This window comes from Pipra filicauda, unplaced genomic scaffold (genome assembly GCF_003945595.2).
Source record: "Pipra filicauda isolate LSUMZ 115617 unplaced genomic scaffold, ASM394559v2 scaffold183_size1465899_pilon, whole genome shotgun sequence".
NCBI classification, from domain to species: domain Eukaryota; kingdom Metazoa; phylum Chordata; class Aves; order Passeriformes; family Pipridae; genus Pipra; species Pipra filicauda.
Window position 1 is genome coordinate 1,054,250 of NW_024104291.1, and position 17,633 is coordinate 1,071,882.

The following is a 17,633-nucleotide window of genomic DNA, read 5'->3' on the forward strand; positions in this document are numbered from 1 at the left end:
ATTTATACTTTTTGCACAAGGAAGGGCCGGGGACAAGGTTGATCACTGGACCTGTGGTCATTCACGCTGCTGCTGAGCTGGTGTCTCCATGCTTGGCTCCACTCTGGACTAATCAACCTTGGGCACCAACAAATGTGTAGTCACAGTTACAGGTACAGTTCTCTCCAGTATCTGCCCCAAATGATGGTATAAGCCGGATTTGATGTTCTCAGCCCTTCAACAACATACTATCAAATTCTGAACCCACAGGCAGTCTTTGTGCTTTTTGGCACCCCATCTCTCTAAGGCATGACTACCCTAAGTTTCATTGCATAAAAAAACATAACTCTGGAACATCCCATGCGCAGTATTTCACATACATAAGTCTGAAAAGGCCATTACATAAGGATTATTTTGCAGGTCTAAAAAAGCATCATGTGGGACCCAGAGGAGAGTCAATGCAATGTACCAGTGGCCTGAGAAGTGAGGCAATTCACCCATGGGCCAGGGCTGGATACACAACATCAGAAAGGTCTATTTCAGTCACTTATTTTGGCTGTTCCATATATCATACAGGTCAGAGACTCACACCAAAAGATTTCTGACCAGTTCCTTCTTCTTGTATTATCACAAGATAACTGAAGTTATCTTTCAGCGAAGAGAAAGCTTTGAGGAATAACTCTTCCTGTCCCACAAGCTTCTTCTTTCCTACCTTCTCCTTGTTCGAACAAGCCTCAGGGACCTGTGGAAGCTCCTGCTGTTAAAAGGCTTTATTTCACAGTCTGCCTTATTTTGACATCTTATTTTGATGATGTCTCATGGGAACAGCTAGACCATGGATCACAGACAGAGTCATGGTCTGGTGATCATACCTGGAAAAGCACTGCCTGAAAGTTGCTTTATGACCTTCTTAGTGCTGATTGAATGATGTCATTTGCTGGGGAGACCCAAACCCAAGCAACAGCTTGGGCCGAATGGAACACAAAGCAAATACGGATCTTGGCTGGAAGCTGTCCAGTACCATGTCGTAACCTCTGTCATACAACCAGTCCTTGGGGTGCTGGAAACACATCCTTAGTGGTCTCATCCTGCCTCTGCTAACAGAAGAGACACAGAGACAGCAGTCCCTTTGGAGACAGAGAGAGGGACATTGGCAGGGATGCAGCATGGCTTTCACTGACCTCCACTCCTGTTGTCTTTGCAGTGGTGAATCCGGAGCAGGGAAGACAGAAAGCACAAAACTGATTCTGCAGTTCCTGGCGGCAATCAGTGGTCAGCACTCCTGGATTGAGCAGCAGGTCCTGGAGGCAAATCCCATATTGGAAGGTGAGGCCTCAGATAATAGAGGCATTCTTTTGCTGGAAAAAAAGAAAAGAAAACAAAACAAAACAGATTCAGGAAACACAAAATGTGACCAAATGTAAGTCACTCATGTCATACTTGGAGTTCAAAAAGTAATAAAACTAAAAATTTTAAAAGTAAAAATCAATACTGTATGCTTTTGATAAACAATATATTCGGTTTCTTTCCATCTGAATTTATTTTTCACAAGATTAATATTCTCTGATTTGGGCTGTCAAATTTTCCATTAATATTTTTGACAACTGTTGTTGAAAGCAAAGCATTTCAGCTGACCAAAATTGGTTTTTCAATTTTTTTATTACTTAAAATTGAATTAAAGAGTGTTTTTCCCACTTAAAACAGTACTTTTTCCTTAAAAGAATTCAAAACAAAAACCTGAATTTTACCCAATTCTCTGTGTAGTCTAAATTTTAAAAATGCTGATCAATACTTTTCTGAGTATCTGATGTTCAATCAAAGCTCTTTTGAAAAATCTTATCACCTCTTCTGTTGCTGGAATTACTGCATGCAGAGCACCAATATTGTGTCACTGCTGCATTCAACTAACTAATTACTTGCTTTTTTTGGCCATAGTTGCAAAAATCCTATTCCTATTCTTTGATGGTTCCATAAAACATCAGTTTTATAGGACCAGAGCTGCACAACACCTTGTGCCGGCCATACACAATAGCAAACCCCACCTTTTTTGTCCAAGATCAGTGAATGGCAGCATAAGGCAGAAAAAGAAATAGAGGAAGTTCAAGAAAGAACCAGATAATGAGAATCAGCTTGTGGCCTTAATAGGATCATTGGCAAGCTGTTACTGTGATCAACCCCACTATTTTAATTGGATGTCTGTAAATTAAATAGGTGATCTGACCCTCTTGCCCCAGCATGATGCCAGATGGACCTTTTACGTTTATACAGAAAAATCATTTTCCTTAAAAAATAATATTAGCATTGTTCTTTAAGGATAGGAGTTTGATCAACCTTGTGTAGTGGAAGGCATCCCTGCCCGTGGCAGAGGGATCGGAACTAGATGATCTTGAAGGTCCCTTCTAACCCCAAACCATTCTATGATTTTTACCTCCACTGCTTGGTGAATAACCCTCTAGGAATTAACAGAAATGTGAATATTCAAGCAGCTTTCCATGCATAATGTTAGCACAGCAGACAGGCAGATTGAGTTTCCCTCCTATATACTCTGTTGGAGCTTCCTTCGGTCATGAATCAAGATGCAGCAACACTCTCAAGGGCACTACAGGGCTGCCTGACCACTAGTGTGGGAAAGCGTTGTGGTGCATGACATTCACACAGGGCATTTTCGAATATGCACTTAGTCACTGCTAGGATTCAGGGAAGAGAAGCTCTGTATTTCAAATGCACCTCCATCACCTGCCCGAAATCCTGGAGCATAAACTCCAGGGTGTGCTGGCCAGGGCACTCATCCAAATCCAACAGAGGATGGACCCTTTCAGTGTACAGTCTGTTTACAGGGAAAGGTCCCCAGCTGGAGGTCAGCTTAGTCCTCTGTGTTTCCCTTTTGGATGAGCCATTTTCTTTCCCTCTCAGTCACCAAATCACTCACCAGCAGCTCTGTCATTTCCTGCACAGCATCACCTTGCACACTGAAGCCGGTTTTGCTCAACTCTCTTGTATTTCATCAGCTGCTGCCAAAATCCTCCTGCCTAGCCCTTCTTCCTGGATGAAGTCAGCCCATTCTGAAGCCTTCTCTGTGCCTCTCTCTGTATTTCTGAGGACAGTCATCTGAGATATCTCTTGTTTCTCCACACCAAGATGAAATTGATCCAGCTAAACTTAAGGGAAAGCTTTGGGACTGTTTTTTACCTTCTCAGACTCACTCTTTTGATCTTTTTTTTTTCCCATTAGACCACATCCATGATCCTTCCTGCATCAGATCCTCTCTAATGCACCACAATTCTTCCTTGCAGCTTTTGGGAATGCAAAGACCATCCGTAATGACAATTCCAGCCGATTTGGGAAGTACATCGACATCCACTTCAACAAGAGAGGAGCCATTGAGGGGGCAAAGATTGAGCAGTACCTGCTGGAGAAGTCCCGGGTCTGCAGACAGGTAAGGTGATACACCTCCAAGGTGCAGGAGCTGTCACTCTGTCAGCCAACCTTTGTGGTGCTGTTCTCCTCATCGAGCTGACTCTTGCTCTTCCGCTGCAGGCCCAGGATGAGAGGAATTACCACGTGTTCTACTGCATGCTGAGGGGAATGTCGATGGAGCAGAAGAAGAAGCTGGGTCTTGGGAAAGCCACAGACTACAACTACCTTGCAATGGTGAGAGCACAGCAAAACAGAGGTTTGGTGGTGTGATGTGGTAAAAGGTTGTTAGCAAGGGAGAAAGAAGAGAGGTGCTTCTGAAACCAAGAGCTGCTTTGCTGGTTATGACCTTCCTGAGACTTAGCCACAGGGTTTGAGGGACTTCTTTGTCCTGCCACCACAATCCTCGCAGTCTTAGTGCAAACCCTTAACCTCTGTGTCTAGACCCGGCTATTTCTGCATTTCCTATGGAGCAGGACACAAGCTTGGGTGGTTTAGGTGTATGGTGCCCAGGCCACTTGTTTGGAAATAACCAGGGTGTTAGATATGACCTGATGCTCTTACAGCAGTGATGGACAGGGAGGAGTGCCTGGCTGGATGGCACATTCTCAACAGCGTATGGGGCTGAGCTGTATGTGCTCCAAGTGTCCAACTGAGCCAGTGATCTCCAGCCCCATTCCCTATATACCAGTGTTGATGTCCAGAGAAGCTGATAGAACAGGTGTAATTAAGGCACATCAGCAGCAAGGCTGGAACACAGCTTTCTAGTTGGATTGGTGGGAGCCTCCAGCTCTTTATCCCCATCTAAGCGAGCTTTTTCTCCTCTGCTGATTGCTGAGGGTAGCTGGGGACAACAGGGTAAGTGTAGGTCATGAAACTGAGCACTGAATTGTAGAGAAGACCAAAGGGCTGAGTCAGATCCACAAGTTCAACGTCACGCCTTAAACAAAATATCTGCTGGTTTACGGGGGAGACCTGAATAGCTTAGACTTACACCCTGATGTTCTCTTGCTTTGGCTCATGCACTGTGTGCCCTCTTTGCCTCCCCAGGGTAACTGCACAACATGTGATGGCAGAGACGATAGCAAGGAGTATGCCAACATTCGCTCCGCTATGAAAGTCCTCATGTTCACGGACACAGAGAACTGGGAGATCTCCAAGCTGCTGGCTGCCATCCTGCACATGGGCAACCTGCAGTATGAAGGTAAAAGGACAAAATACAGGGACATGATCCAGTGCACCACTGCTGTTTATATTCTGCATGCTGAGAGGGAGCCAAGCTTAGAGATGGAGGACTGTATCCAGAACACCTGCCATGGTGCCATGCCAGTGACTCAGGTGCTCATTGTGGTGTGTAAGGAAAAAAAAGGAGGAATAGTTCCACCTGCCCGCAGCAGGGCTGCCAGGCTGCAGTATGCTCAGTGACATCCACCTTTTTTGAATGTATTAAGATTGAATATGGCCACAGGTCATTCACTAGACTCAGGTTTTACAAGGAGAGACTAATGAAGTGTTTGACATGTTTCTGTGTGATTGGATATGCCTTTGTAAAGGTACCAAACAGCTCTGCTGTCAGAAACGACACTGATTTAAAAAGCCTCTTTGAAAGACAGAAGCCTAAAGCATTAAGATGCTAGAAACATTTCTACCCAATCAGTCATTTAGGGTGTCTGGCAGAGCAGAGTACAGGTCCTGCCAGCAGCAGGACTACAGCAGCTGTGTGAACTTTCCTCTCCCTTCTGAAGGCCGGATTTTGCCTGGACATCCCACAGAGGCAGTGGAGAAAGACCCTTTCCCTCACCCCATCCGCCTTCTGCAGAGACATGTCCCTTGCTGATGGCTTTCCCTGTGCCTTTCTTTCACCAGCTCGGACCTATGACAACCTGGATGCCTGCGAGGTTGTTCAGTCAGCATCGCTAATCACTGCGGCATCGTTGCTGGAGGTCAGTGGCTCTGCAGTGCTGCTATCCCCTTTCTGACTTGATCCCATGTTTCTAGTATTGTGGCAAAGCTTCATCTGAGCCAGCCTCTCCTTGCACCACGAGGCTGAAGAGGCCTGGGTAAGCCATACTGTGCCTTGCACTGGCAGCAGTGAAGATGGATGTCTCCATCTGAGCTGAGCATCCAGAGGAGGCCACAAAGAGGCTCAGAGGGCTGGAGCACCTCTTCTGTGGAGACAGGATAAGAAATTGGAGCTATTCAGTCTGGACGAGAGAAGGTTCCAGGGAGACCTTAGAGCCCCTTCCAGTACCTAAAGGGGCTACATGAGAACTGGAGAGGGACTTTTGACAAGGGCGAGGAGTGACAGGACAAGGGAAAATGGCTTTAAGCTGAAGAAGGGCAGGTTTCAATTAGATATTAAGAAGAAATTCTTGACTGTGAGGGTGATGAAGCACTGGAAGAGATTGCCCAGAGAATTTGTGGGTGCCCAGTCCCTGGAAATGTTCAGGGTCACACTGGGTGGGGCTTTGATCAACCTGGTGTAGCAGAATGTGTTCCTGCTCATGGCAGGGTGTTTGGAACTAGATGATCTTTAAAGATCCTTACAACCCAAACTATCCTGTGATTCCATTATTCTATGGTCTGAGCTCCCCTTCATGACAATGGGAAGAAAAAGACCCTCTGGTGGCACATCATTCTTAAAAGGACATCCAAAATACCTCAGTCCATAAAATAGAGTGTTTCCCTCATTGATGTAAAGAAAGCTCATAACAGTAGCTGAGACAGAGATATCATTTATGCTCTGTGTATCTGAAGTGAGGTGAGATGACCCTCAGTCAAACCACTCATGCAGTGGTTGGAGCCTTCTTCAGCAGCCACCCCAAGAGGTAACAGGGCTGCCTCAGGGATATCATCTCATCTCCATATGCACTGCTGGTCCCAGAGTATGATCCACAGCTCTCTGCAGGCTGTTTTCATGTACCTTCCAGAGTGGACATTTCCCTGACTTCATCTGAGCAGTATGAGAAGGCATCAAGGGGATGCAAAGCTGCATCCATACTGATAACATACAACTTTCCAGGCTTTGCTTTCTCATCTTCTCTTCCCACACCTCATTAATATCTCATAGCAAATCATGAGAACACTTTCCATATTCAAATACAGTATAAAAATGTTAATTATTCTCTCTGAAAATGTCCGTGTCATCATTTGAGATACTTCCCCTGTACAGCTAAGAACAGTCATACCTCCAGCTGTGGGGGACTGCACTGTTCCTCTCTGGCCATGCATAATCAGGACAGTAGTCCAGGCCATTGTAAGGATACCTTGTGTCATAAAGTCAGCAGCTCTGTCTGATGTTGTCACTGTCAGGTTGAACCTCAGGATGTGATGAACTGCCTTACCAGCCGGACTATAATCACCAGGGGTGAGACCGTCTCCACCCCTCTCAGCATGGAACAAGCACTGGATGTGAGGGACGCTTTTGTAAAGGTAAGTCTTAGGGAATTCCCTTATGCCTCTGTTGATAAGTTGAAGAAATCTGCCACTTTTGAGACTGGAACACCCACTGCATAGGAAAAGTGTCTCGCTTGGTGCTGGTGCGAGCTCAGATCAGCAGATGGCCTTGAAACCATGTTCTAATTGGGATGCACAAAGAGTTGAAATGGTAGGAGACTAGGTAGCCTGGTCTTCAACAAATTTGCAATCTGGACTTGAGATTGTCTATACTGAAAGGTGACCTGGCAAAAGGAGCCAGCATTCTGAAATGACGTCACCTCAGCTTCAGGAAAAGTTCATAGCTGGACCCCTGGGGTCCAGCTGCTATAAATCAGAGCAGCTCCCACACCTGAATTTCAGGATTTGGGCTTGTCAGCAGCAGCAAAAAAAGCTGAATGTCACAGGAACAGGGATAGAGCAGTTCAGCAGCCATCAGAGCACTTAGAACATCACCTGAGGCTTTGGGGTGATGAACTTTGATGGGGTGGGTGTGCATCACTGCTGTGCTGTTTACAGCCTCATGTAAAACTGCAAGACAAGCACTGGTGGCATGCTTTGACCAGCTTGGGTACCCACTATATCTGTGGGGAATTGGTAGATCAAGCTAGCTGGTTTGATAGCTAACTAGTCTGCAAATCCTGGCATTGACTTCTCTAGTGGTGATGGGCCTTTGAATCAGGCTCCCCTCATGGTAGTGCTGCTATAGCTTATACAGTAGAAATTAGTACAAGTTTAAACACAGAGTTCTGGAATTACTGAAGCAGCAATAGCTGTTTAGTTAAATCATCAGACTGTTCAGCCAGTGCTCAGTGTTTCAGTGAGCACCTTGTCCAGGCAAGATGTCCTTGGCTTGGCTGGCAGTGTCACATGGCTCTGCTGATCTGTAGAGAGATATGTGTAGAAACCGAGGAAAATACTGTCTGGCTTCACAGAGACCTCATAGATCCAAAACTTTCAACTATCCAAATTTGTGCTTTTGCTTACAACTGTAAGACAACTGTCTTTTATCTAGGCTTTCAAGTCTGTTTTCCTTGGTCTACATAATGGTTTTTGAAGCTTTAAACCATGCCAACAGTCTGGCACAAATGTTGGTGAGCATGTCCCCAGGGACTGTCCAGTTGTTGGCCATGCTTTAGGCAAACCTGTGCCATCATGGGTGAAGTGGTGCCACAGATTAGCAGGGCAAACTGCTGAACTGTCTCAGTGAACTCCATCCTTGGGATGTTGCAGGGAATTTATGGGCGACTTTTTGTGTGGATTGTGGAGAAGATCAATGCTGCAATTTACAGACCTCCTTCCCAGGAACTCAAAAGTATCAGGAGATCCATTGGCCTTCTTGACATCTTTGGTTTTGAGAACTTCACTGTGAACAGGTATGAAACCTGCAAAAGGAGAACCAGGTCTTAACCCTTGTTCGCCACCCCAAGCTCAAGGTCTTGCAGTCCTTTCACCTCTCCTGAAGTGAACTGGACCAGGCTGGACCAAGCCTTTTCCTATATGAGAAATTATCACAGCTAATCACTTGCAGCAGATAATGTATTTCCTAAACTGGTTTAGACTACACACATATAATGGCTATAACAATGGTTTGGGGGAGGAAAACTGATTGTCTGAACCAATAAGAGAATTCTAAACCAAAAGCACTTACTGAGTGGTCAACAAGGTCTGAGGGTTGCTTCAAGCATGGAGAGAGATACAGAAAAATAAATCATGGTGGATCTAAAGTGTCCTTTTCTTGACCTTTCCTTCACAGTTTTGAGCAGCTGTGCATTAACTTTGCAAATGAAAACCTGCAGCAGTTCTTTGTGCGCCACGTCTTCAAACTGGAGCAGGAGGAGTACAACCTTGAGAACATCAACTGGCAACACATCGAGTTCACTGATAATCAGGATGCCTTGGACATGATTGCCATCAAGCCCATGAACATCATCTCCCTCATTGATGAGGAGAGCAAGTTCCCCAAGGTGTGTTTTGGTCTCAGCCTTGCTACCAATGACTCTCTGGTTTTTATCCCCTTTATACATGCATGCTGGCACCCTACAAGAGATCTGCTCATCCCCAAACACACATTCACCAGTGGGTTGCCTATTTATAGTTTTTATTGCACTCTTACATTTTCTTCCATGAGTATCACAACCATGCTAAAAGAAGTGTTTCTGACGGAAAAATATGCCTGCAAGAGGCTCAAGACTGTCTATTAACAATGTTTAAGAGAAAATAATGTTAAATATACTCCTTTTGGAGCATTATCTTGAAAATAGCACAACATACGAGTGGTATTTAATCAATCTCTGTAATTTCTGCACCTTAGATACCCTCTTCAATACATCTTTTCTCAAAATAAATACACATTGTAACCTGAGACAAAAAAGAAAAGGGCTATTGACTGGAAAATTATTTTAATGGGAATAACCTTGGTTAAATGTCACATCTTTTCCTGCATGCACAGGGTACAGATGCCACCATGTTACACAAGCTGAACTCCCAGCACAAGCTTAACACCAACTATATTCCTCCGAAGAATAACTATGAAACCCAGTTTGGCATTAACCACTTTGCTGGAATTGTTTACTATGAAACAAAAGGTACGGGGCAGTTCCTGGTGCACTGCAGGGTACAAGGGGATGCTCAGGGGCAGATGAGCTGCTGCTGTGTTGGAGCAGGGGTTGTAGTCCATAGTCAGTGTATTCCTCTTCTGGCTGCAATGACTTGACCCTCCAGCTGTGTCCATGAGCTGCAGGGTTTGGTCCTGTTTCATTCATGTGTGCCTGTGACAGAATGGCAGTGCTTTGCACCACATGCATCTTTGATCCCGTCTCAAGATGCGCCTCTGTCTTCCTTGTCATGGTCCCTCTCTCTCTCTGCCCACACATTGCTCCCATTACCTCACCAAGAACATCCAGTAGTCCAACAATGCAGAAGCTGCTTGCAGTTCACATACTGCCCATGTTGCACTGTGTCATCTATGTGTTGTCCCATTATTTCCCTAGGTTTCTTGGAGAAAAACAGGGACACGCTGCATGGAGACATCATTCAGCTGGTGCATTCCTCAAAAAACAAATTCATCAAGCAGATCTTCCAAGCAGATGTGGCAATGGTAATGCAGGCAGGAGAAGATCTTTATTCACAAGGAGGGGTGTTCCTGGAAGGGGTGGAACATTTGCAGAGTCATATAGCTCTGATGCTGCCTGAGGTCTTTCAAACCTGTTAGTGTGAACCAACCATCAGAAAGTGTTAATGCAGTGCCATGGGTATCTCCATGCTCACACCCCCAGTTCACTGCATTCAGTTCATCAGATATTACTATTTTGCTGTGGTTGCTCCTCTCCTAATTGTGTAGGGATTGGAACAATTAGGTTTGTGATTGTAGAAATCTTAGAGAAAAAGAGCTGTCCCTTCGAGCTGAGTCATCCAGATCTGTGTATAATAGAGTGAGAAGTAAACTGAAAGAGGTCAGGTTTAGATAAGGTATTAGGAAGACATTCTTTCCTGTGATGGTGATTATATACTGGCACAGGTTGCCCTGAGAAGCTGTGGTTGCTCCACCCTTGGAAGAGTTCAAGGCCAGATTGGATGGGGTTCTTAGTAACCTGGTCTAGTGGAATGGGGCCTTGGAACTAGATGGTCTTTCAGATCCCTTCCAACCCAAATAATTCTGTGATTCTAAGTAAAAACCAAATACTTGTAAAGCAGAGCAGAACAAAGGGATAATCTTGCACCCCAATAGGACTGGGAGAGACCAGTCAAAAGTTGTGTTTTACTGTTACAACAGCAGAGAGATGGAACACCGTTTATGAAAGGCGAACTTTAAAGCACCCCTTTCCCCATCCCAGATCTCCAGGAGGGTTGGTTCTTACTCCATACTCAGTATGAGAAAAGACTGTGTGGGCTGAAGCTTTAGAGAAAGGTACAGTTATTGTTTTAACCCTTCCCACCCCATTCGAGCATTTATTACTGGGATACCAGCTTAAATGTTGAGATTAGTGGCTATTTCACCATTAATAACATAAATATATGATGTTTTCTTGAGTAAGTTGAACGTCTACATCCCCCACAGAAACATCATCATCCCTGCTCCCAAAATTAAAGTATAAACTGTTTAAAATATCAGCCTTGCAGAATCTGAATGTCTACACAGATCAGTCACTATGGCCAAATCCCCCAGTCTTCCCCTAGTTAAAGCCATGGGACTGCAGAGGGTGTGGGCATGACATTTTTCAAAGCAACAACATTTTTTAGAAGTCAGAGTCCCATTTCCAAATGCCAACCAATGCCACTGATGGACCAAGGGACTTAGGGACTTTCAGGAGTGCCAAACAATTTTAAGTGCTGAATTCCTTTACCTGTTAAGGGAAAGAAATGTTTACATTCCCAACACATTTCTTTAAATATGCTACATGCTCTTTTGCAAGCCTTATTTGCAACCTTTAGCCATTCAGTTTTGTTCCTATTGAAATGAATGATCTTTATCTTTTTGACTTCATTAGGAATAAGATAACATTTATCAGCCCCGATTAAACTACCAATTGGCATGACACTCCTGGTGGGTTCAGAGCTATCCTCAAATGTGGATACGCCTGTGGAAGTAGACACTAATTCCCTTAGCATCAGTGCTGCTGCTTACTTTACTTTTTATTGCTTATTCCTCTCTGCTTTTAATTTTTGGTGCAAGCTTTGCAGTTCACCTTGGAAATGATTTCTTGCTTTTTTAGGCAGAGCAGAGATGTACTCTGGGGAATCAATGAGAGGGTTTACATAGTCATGCAGACTTCTTCACAGCAACACCTACCCAAGCATCTTTAAAAGATACTGGAAGTATATAATAGCCAAGTTGAGATGTTCACCTGGATGTTGTCTAGGACCTGAGAACTGAGACCTTTTAAAGCATCAGAGCACTTTTTTTTTTTTATATAATTCCATTAGATATCTTCAGAATCTGTCCCAAGTGGTGGTCTCTGTGCTTTGATACTTTAATGGTCTCTGTCTTCCTTTTCTGAATGAGAGATTTTTAACCTCACTGTCATGGAACTGGATGAGGAGAAAATATTGTGTACCAGCTCCCCATGTCATGCACATGTTAGTGTGAACCTGGAGAGTACTAATTCCCTAAATACCATTCCTCTGAGAAACTAGTTGGTATGGTGTTGCAGCACTGCTTGTTCAAGGAACAGGTAGAATAAGCAGTGGAGGATGGAACCCCATAAAGGGGAAAATAAAAAGGAAATCTAGAGCTTTCCCCTTGGCAAAAATTTAAATTCTATTGAAAATACCTGATTTGTTGGATTAAAATTAGGGAGGAAGGGAGGGATTTCTTTAAAATTTTTGTGGAAAATTGTTTTGTCCCGGTACCTTCCCAACCATTGTGTATTGACAGCAGAGATGTGTGAGGGAGAAGAGTGGGCATGGCTGAATTTGGATGGGTAACGAGTGAGGTTAAAAGTCACAAGAATTGTTTCCAAGAAGCAAGAGCTGGACAGTGGCAGTTCCCTCAGCTTCAGGAATGTAAACATGGAGACGAAGAGGAAAAGCTAGGAGGGGGTTAAGAAAAAAAAATCTAAGAATTAATGCATTATGATCATAAGATATGTTACAGATGAACCTCCAAGACTAAAAATGTGAGGCTCCCATTTCAGTTATTCCTTCTTTTCACTATTTGCTCTTCTCTGTCTCTGTTTTGTGTTTTGTTTTTTTTACCTGTGCTTCATGTAGTTTCTCTGTGGCTATGCATCCAGCACATTTGGCCAGTCGCCCACACCCACACCAAAGGTAAACCGAATACATGAGTTCTTCTGTTGTATATTCACCTCTCTTTGGCAAGGATTGTGCTTTGCTGCTGTTGGTTTATTCCTCTTCCTGCACTATCTATAGAGGATCCATTTCAAGTGACCAAGTGTTGGAGAGCATTTTTACACCTTGTTGAATATATACGGTATATGATGTGTCATTTATTTCTAGGATTTAACTCAGAAGAGCTTTTTAATAATGGGAATTTGGTTTGGATAAAATCAGAACCAGGCTGAGCCAAACTTTTGAGGATTTTTTTTTTTGATATTTGAATAATTTTAATTAACTTCAGATGGATCATCTGTGGGATTTGGCTGTTGTTTAGCATGGTGCCACCATTGGCTTCAGTGGGACATTATTCTTCCATGCAACTGCAAATCAGTCCTTGTTTTGCACTTTTGGAGGCAAGAAGATGACAGTTCATGTGTGAAGAGAGACTCCTGGATTGCATTTCTGGTTGCTTGGAAATGCAGTCATTCTTGAGGAGGGTTAGTTCTTGTTCAGGTGAAATCTCACATCCAAGTCTTCAAAGACACAGATAATACGGAATTTTGCCATGATCATCAAAACAGGCTTTTGGCACCTTTGTTAGGTCTTTCCTGTTGCATCTCCTCTGCTGACTGGTTCTGATAGCTTCCCAAACCTTGCTTGCTAGGTATTTGGCCATTAGTAGCATGTTGCGTGCTAAAGCTTTTGTGATATAAGCTTTGTGACCCTGCTCACATTTCCACAACAACTCCTTGATAACCAGAGGATTATGTTGGAGATAGACCTGACTTTCAAAATTCAGATCCTTGCATGGGGCTGAATTTCATCCCTTCTTACCTCTGCAGTGTCTCGGATGTTTGGACTTGGAATTCCAGTGAGGAGGATATGACCCAAAATGACACAAAGCCATCCTTTCCAGAGGTGGACTCCTTCCCCTCTGTATCATAATTAAAACTGTTTGGATTGGAACATATCATTTGACCTTACTCTAGAGTTGTAGCAATGCCCTACACACAAAAAAAGTCCTTCCTGAGTCAGGAAACAAGAGAGTTGGAAATGGACTTTGGATAAGAGCATGGAGTGATAGGACAATGGGGAGTGACTTTGAACTGAAAGAGGGTAGGTTTAGACTAGATATTAGAAAGAAATTGTTTACTGTGAGGGTGGTAAATCACTGGCACAGGTTTCCCAGAGAAACTGTGGCTACCTCATCCCTGGAAGTGTTCAAGGCCAAGGTGAATGGGGCTCTGAGCAACCTGGTCTAGTGGAAAGGGTCCCTGCTCATGGCAGAGGTTTGGAACTACATGATACTTAAGTCCCTTCCAACCCAAACCATTCTATGATTCTGTGATTGTATGAGATTAAATCCAGGAGAGAATTGTGAAAAATCTGTCAGAAATATTTAGGCCAGTTTTTCCTCTGTAAACATCAACAGGAGATACAGAGAAATGGGAGACATTATACTGATGATTTCTATGAGTTTTGTTGTTGTCATAGTTGTTCTTATAAAAAAACCTCATGTTTTCTAAGTTTTCTAGTGAATATGTTCATATGTGATAGGCACTGAGGTAAGGGTGGAACAGTCAAGATAAAAAATATTTTTCATATATATATGTATGTGCACATCAGTAAGCTTTATAAAAATGGGGGTGTAGTTCAAAATAGTGATACTTGGCACTGTTATATAGCCCACATCAACTTTGCACCTGAAGGCACTTTCCAAACTGCACAGCCTTTAGGAGAGAGACTGTCTCTTCACTATAATGTCACTGCGTAATCTGCTGTGAGGTGGCCTCAGCTTACAGTTGTCACCTGGAGACCAAACCAGTGACATTGCATATGAAAACATAACAAACAAAAAGCATTATTTTTCTCAGACTTCAGAAAAACAGACTGAGAAACAGCATGTCCCATTGACATAGCCCAATTTAGTGACCTTATAATCCTAAAGAGATGGGAGGATGATCCTTTGTCCAAAACCTTTCCCCGAAGTATTGCTGGTGGTACATGCTTTGCTCTTTCCCTAACTCACCTCAAGTATTTTGACTTTCTGCATTTCCACTGAAGCAGGTTGCTATCTCCCTGGCAGACCCTCTGCCGAGCACAGTGTTTCTGGTGCACCATGCAGCCTTCTCCTTCAAGGAGGAGAATGTGCAGAGGGGCATCAAGGAATAACTTCTACAATTTCTGGCTCAGTGACATTTTTCCTTGTACCTGCCATTCTTCTGTTTACTTGGTTTGAATATTACAAAGGAAAAGAACTGGTGATTACCCTGGCTGGCACTCTGGGTCTGTATTAAGGCCATCCTACCTAACATAACTTGGTGTCCACTTTAATTTGCTGAACCTATAAAGTGCAGATAGGATGAACTGTTTTCTCAGCACTGGACAGATAACTACCTAAATATGTCCAAGACACCAAAGAAAGGAGTCTGAATAGATCCCTGGAGATTTTGCAGCTTCACAGAAATGCTGGGTAATGTCCTGATGCTCCTGCTGTACCACTGAGGATCTAAGACGCCCATGCTGGAGAAACATCCTATTGTGTCCTGGTGATGTATTCTGCCTTGACTTTTGCCTCGATGTTACTGCAAACAGCCACGTACATGTTTGCACCTCCAAAATTCAGCCTAGCTTGAGGTGGCAGAAAGAAGTGGCACTGAAGCATGTCCAAATGTCATGCTGGTCTGTAGATCTTTCTGAACTCTCTTCTTGATGATGCTTCTCTGTAAATCATCTAATTCTCTTCTTTTTCTTCTTTTTCTCTTCTGCTTTTTTTTTTCCCTCCTTTGTTGTTGAGCACAGACTGAGTGATACCTCAGTGCTCCAGTCTGGGCTGCAGCACTTGTGAATCCTGCTCATCCTTCCCCATGACACAGCTTTCATCCTCCCTTGTGATAGGCTCTGTGTGGACACCAGTGGAGAGATGGTCTGAGTCCCAAAGACATCACAGTCTCAAAGTTTGAAAGCTAAGATGTGCCTGGGCAGAAGAAAAGCAGAATGTATCAACCCTTTCTCCTTCAGGCTATGGAGACTGGGTCTGGTTTTAACTAAAAAATGCTCCTCCTCTGCAGTAAATCCTGCATTTTCAGTGCCTTTCTGGTCTGTGTTGACAGGGTGCTCCACTTCTTTTTATGGGGTCATTTTGTTGGAAAAAGGGAAGAGATGTGATCCTCGCCACACTGGTGTTGAGGTGGAAGGCACCACAGTGACTTGAGTGGTGTCACCCATCCCTGAAGGCTGAAGCTGATGCACTTACCAGACTATTCATTGTGTATCTGAGAGCCCACATAGTGCCATTAGGGCTGGTGCCCACCATTGGGATGGGTCTGTGCACAAATGTCAGGCCCTGAAAGCGAGTGAATGGGATGATGCAATCTTGACAGGAGGAGCCCAGACTACTCTATTTGGATAGGAAGACAAGCTGATCTCTGGTCACTGTCCCTTCTCTTCAGCCCATCCCAGCAAAAAGCTCTCAGATGTAAGGATGAGAAAGCACCACTGCTTTTTACCAGAGCTGGATGCATGCAGGGAAGAAATGCAAGGCATCAGCAACCTAGAGAGGCATGTCTTGCTGTCTGGGAGCAAACCACTCATGCATTCCCTTGTAGATCCCTGTACAAAGCCTTGCTCCCTTCCTACCACCATGGCTGAAAAATGATCTCTCCCAGCCAAGCCCAAATTGACTAAAATCTGGCTAACATGTAGTTGCTTCCAACTTCCAGCCCTGCTTCTGCATCTCTTGCTGCTTCTGACCCCTATGGCTGTCCTTCCACATCTCACAGAGGTGACCCCTTGTGCGTAATTAAAAAAGTGATAAGAAAACATTCATCAAAGCCTTCCAAACCAACACTCTTGCTGAAACAGCATTTTCCTTAGAAAATCTGTGACAGAATGTGAGCATCAGACTCTACAGTGCTCTACAGGTAGCAGCTGCATCCATTAATTACCCTAGATTTGTTAACAGTTTGTCCTTCAGTGGAGGATTTTGCTGGGAGAGATCACTGGTAGCCCCCATACTCTTCTTGTCAAGCAGGCCAGGGTTTTGTGGTTGTTTGCATGAGATGGGTTTTCTCTAGTTGGAATTCTATGATGACTTTGTGTTTGTGTTGATTGAGTTTGTCTCAACATCATATAAAACCTGAGCTGTGTAAACTCCCAGCTTATGGCAAAGAGGTTGGACTAGATGGTATTTGTAGTCCCTTCCAACCCAAACAATTCTGTGATTCTCTGAAATTCCTCCATTTTCGGGGATGGGAATGCTATCCGACAGGTTACTAGTACTATAGGATGAAGCACATGTAAAGATTTTAGTAAAAACAGAAACAAAAGTCACCATGTTGCAAAACATGGCAGCAAAGCCAATGCAGATGGGGACTTTGTGACTCCACATGTGGTTTGACCACCTGCAAATAAGAGGATATTTGGAGGAAAAATGTGTTAAAATCCTGCTAGAATCCTCCCTTTGGGAATTCCTGGTCACTAGGTCATGTCACAGTTCACCCTATTTTTTGTTCAGAGGGAGTTGCATCCTGGTGCCCAGCTCTTCCTTCAACCCACCAGCATTACCTGCTGCCCCACAAAAGCTCCCTGAACACCAGACCCTACAAGACACACAGCACCACTATGACTGATGTGTAATGAGCTCAGGTAATAGTGACTAACACATAAAATGAGGTAGGCACTTCATTTAGTTTGGAGGTGGTTTAACAAGGTTCTTCCAGAGCAGGGAGAAGGGACCGATGTTTCTCATTTAGAAACACTTGCCCCACAATAGAGATTGGGTTATTAATTTAACCAAGGGAGATATATCAAGCAAAATACTCAAAATCATCCTAGACCAAATTAGACTATTTGGTCTAGTTAATAGTCTTTTCCAAACACAACTAGAATCTGTGGTAGTACAGGCTGAGGAATATAGACCTTAGCAGAAGTTTCTGGACTGTTGCAGTCACCCTGCAGCAAGCATGCCCCTGGATTGTTGTTTACTGTACATGGGCATCTGGGCCTCACCCCAGGGAGCAGGAGGG

The 17,633-nt window shown here is 43.9% G+C and overlaps 1 protein-coding gene across 1 annotated transcript in view; it reads left to right on the forward strand.

Annotated features, from left to right (window-relative positions):
* Positions 1–17,633, forward strand: part of MYO7A (myosin VIIA) — a 103,047-nt gene that overhangs the window by 47,885 nt on the left and 37,529 nt on the right. The window contains exons 7-17 of the mRNA XM_027741080.2: positions 1,184–1,305; positions 3,273–3,415; positions 3,517–3,630; positions 4,444–4,597; positions 5,260–5,336; positions 6,706–6,825; positions 8,062–8,204; positions 8,585–8,795; positions 9,281–9,416; positions 9,822–9,928; positions 12,541–12,597. Coding sequence (XP_027596881.1) covers positions 1,184–1,305; positions 3,273–3,415; positions 3,517–3,630; positions 4,444–4,597; positions 5,260–5,336; positions 6,706–6,825; positions 8,062–8,204; positions 8,585–8,795; positions 9,281–9,416; positions 9,822–9,928; positions 12,541–12,597 — 1,384 coding nt within the window. The remainder of the gene's footprint in view (positions 1–1,183; positions 1,306–3,272; positions 3,416–3,516; positions 3,631–4,443; positions 4,598–5,259; positions 5,337–6,705; positions 6,826–8,061; positions 8,205–8,584; positions 8,796–9,280; positions 9,417–9,821; positions 9,929–12,540; positions 12,598–17,633) is intronic.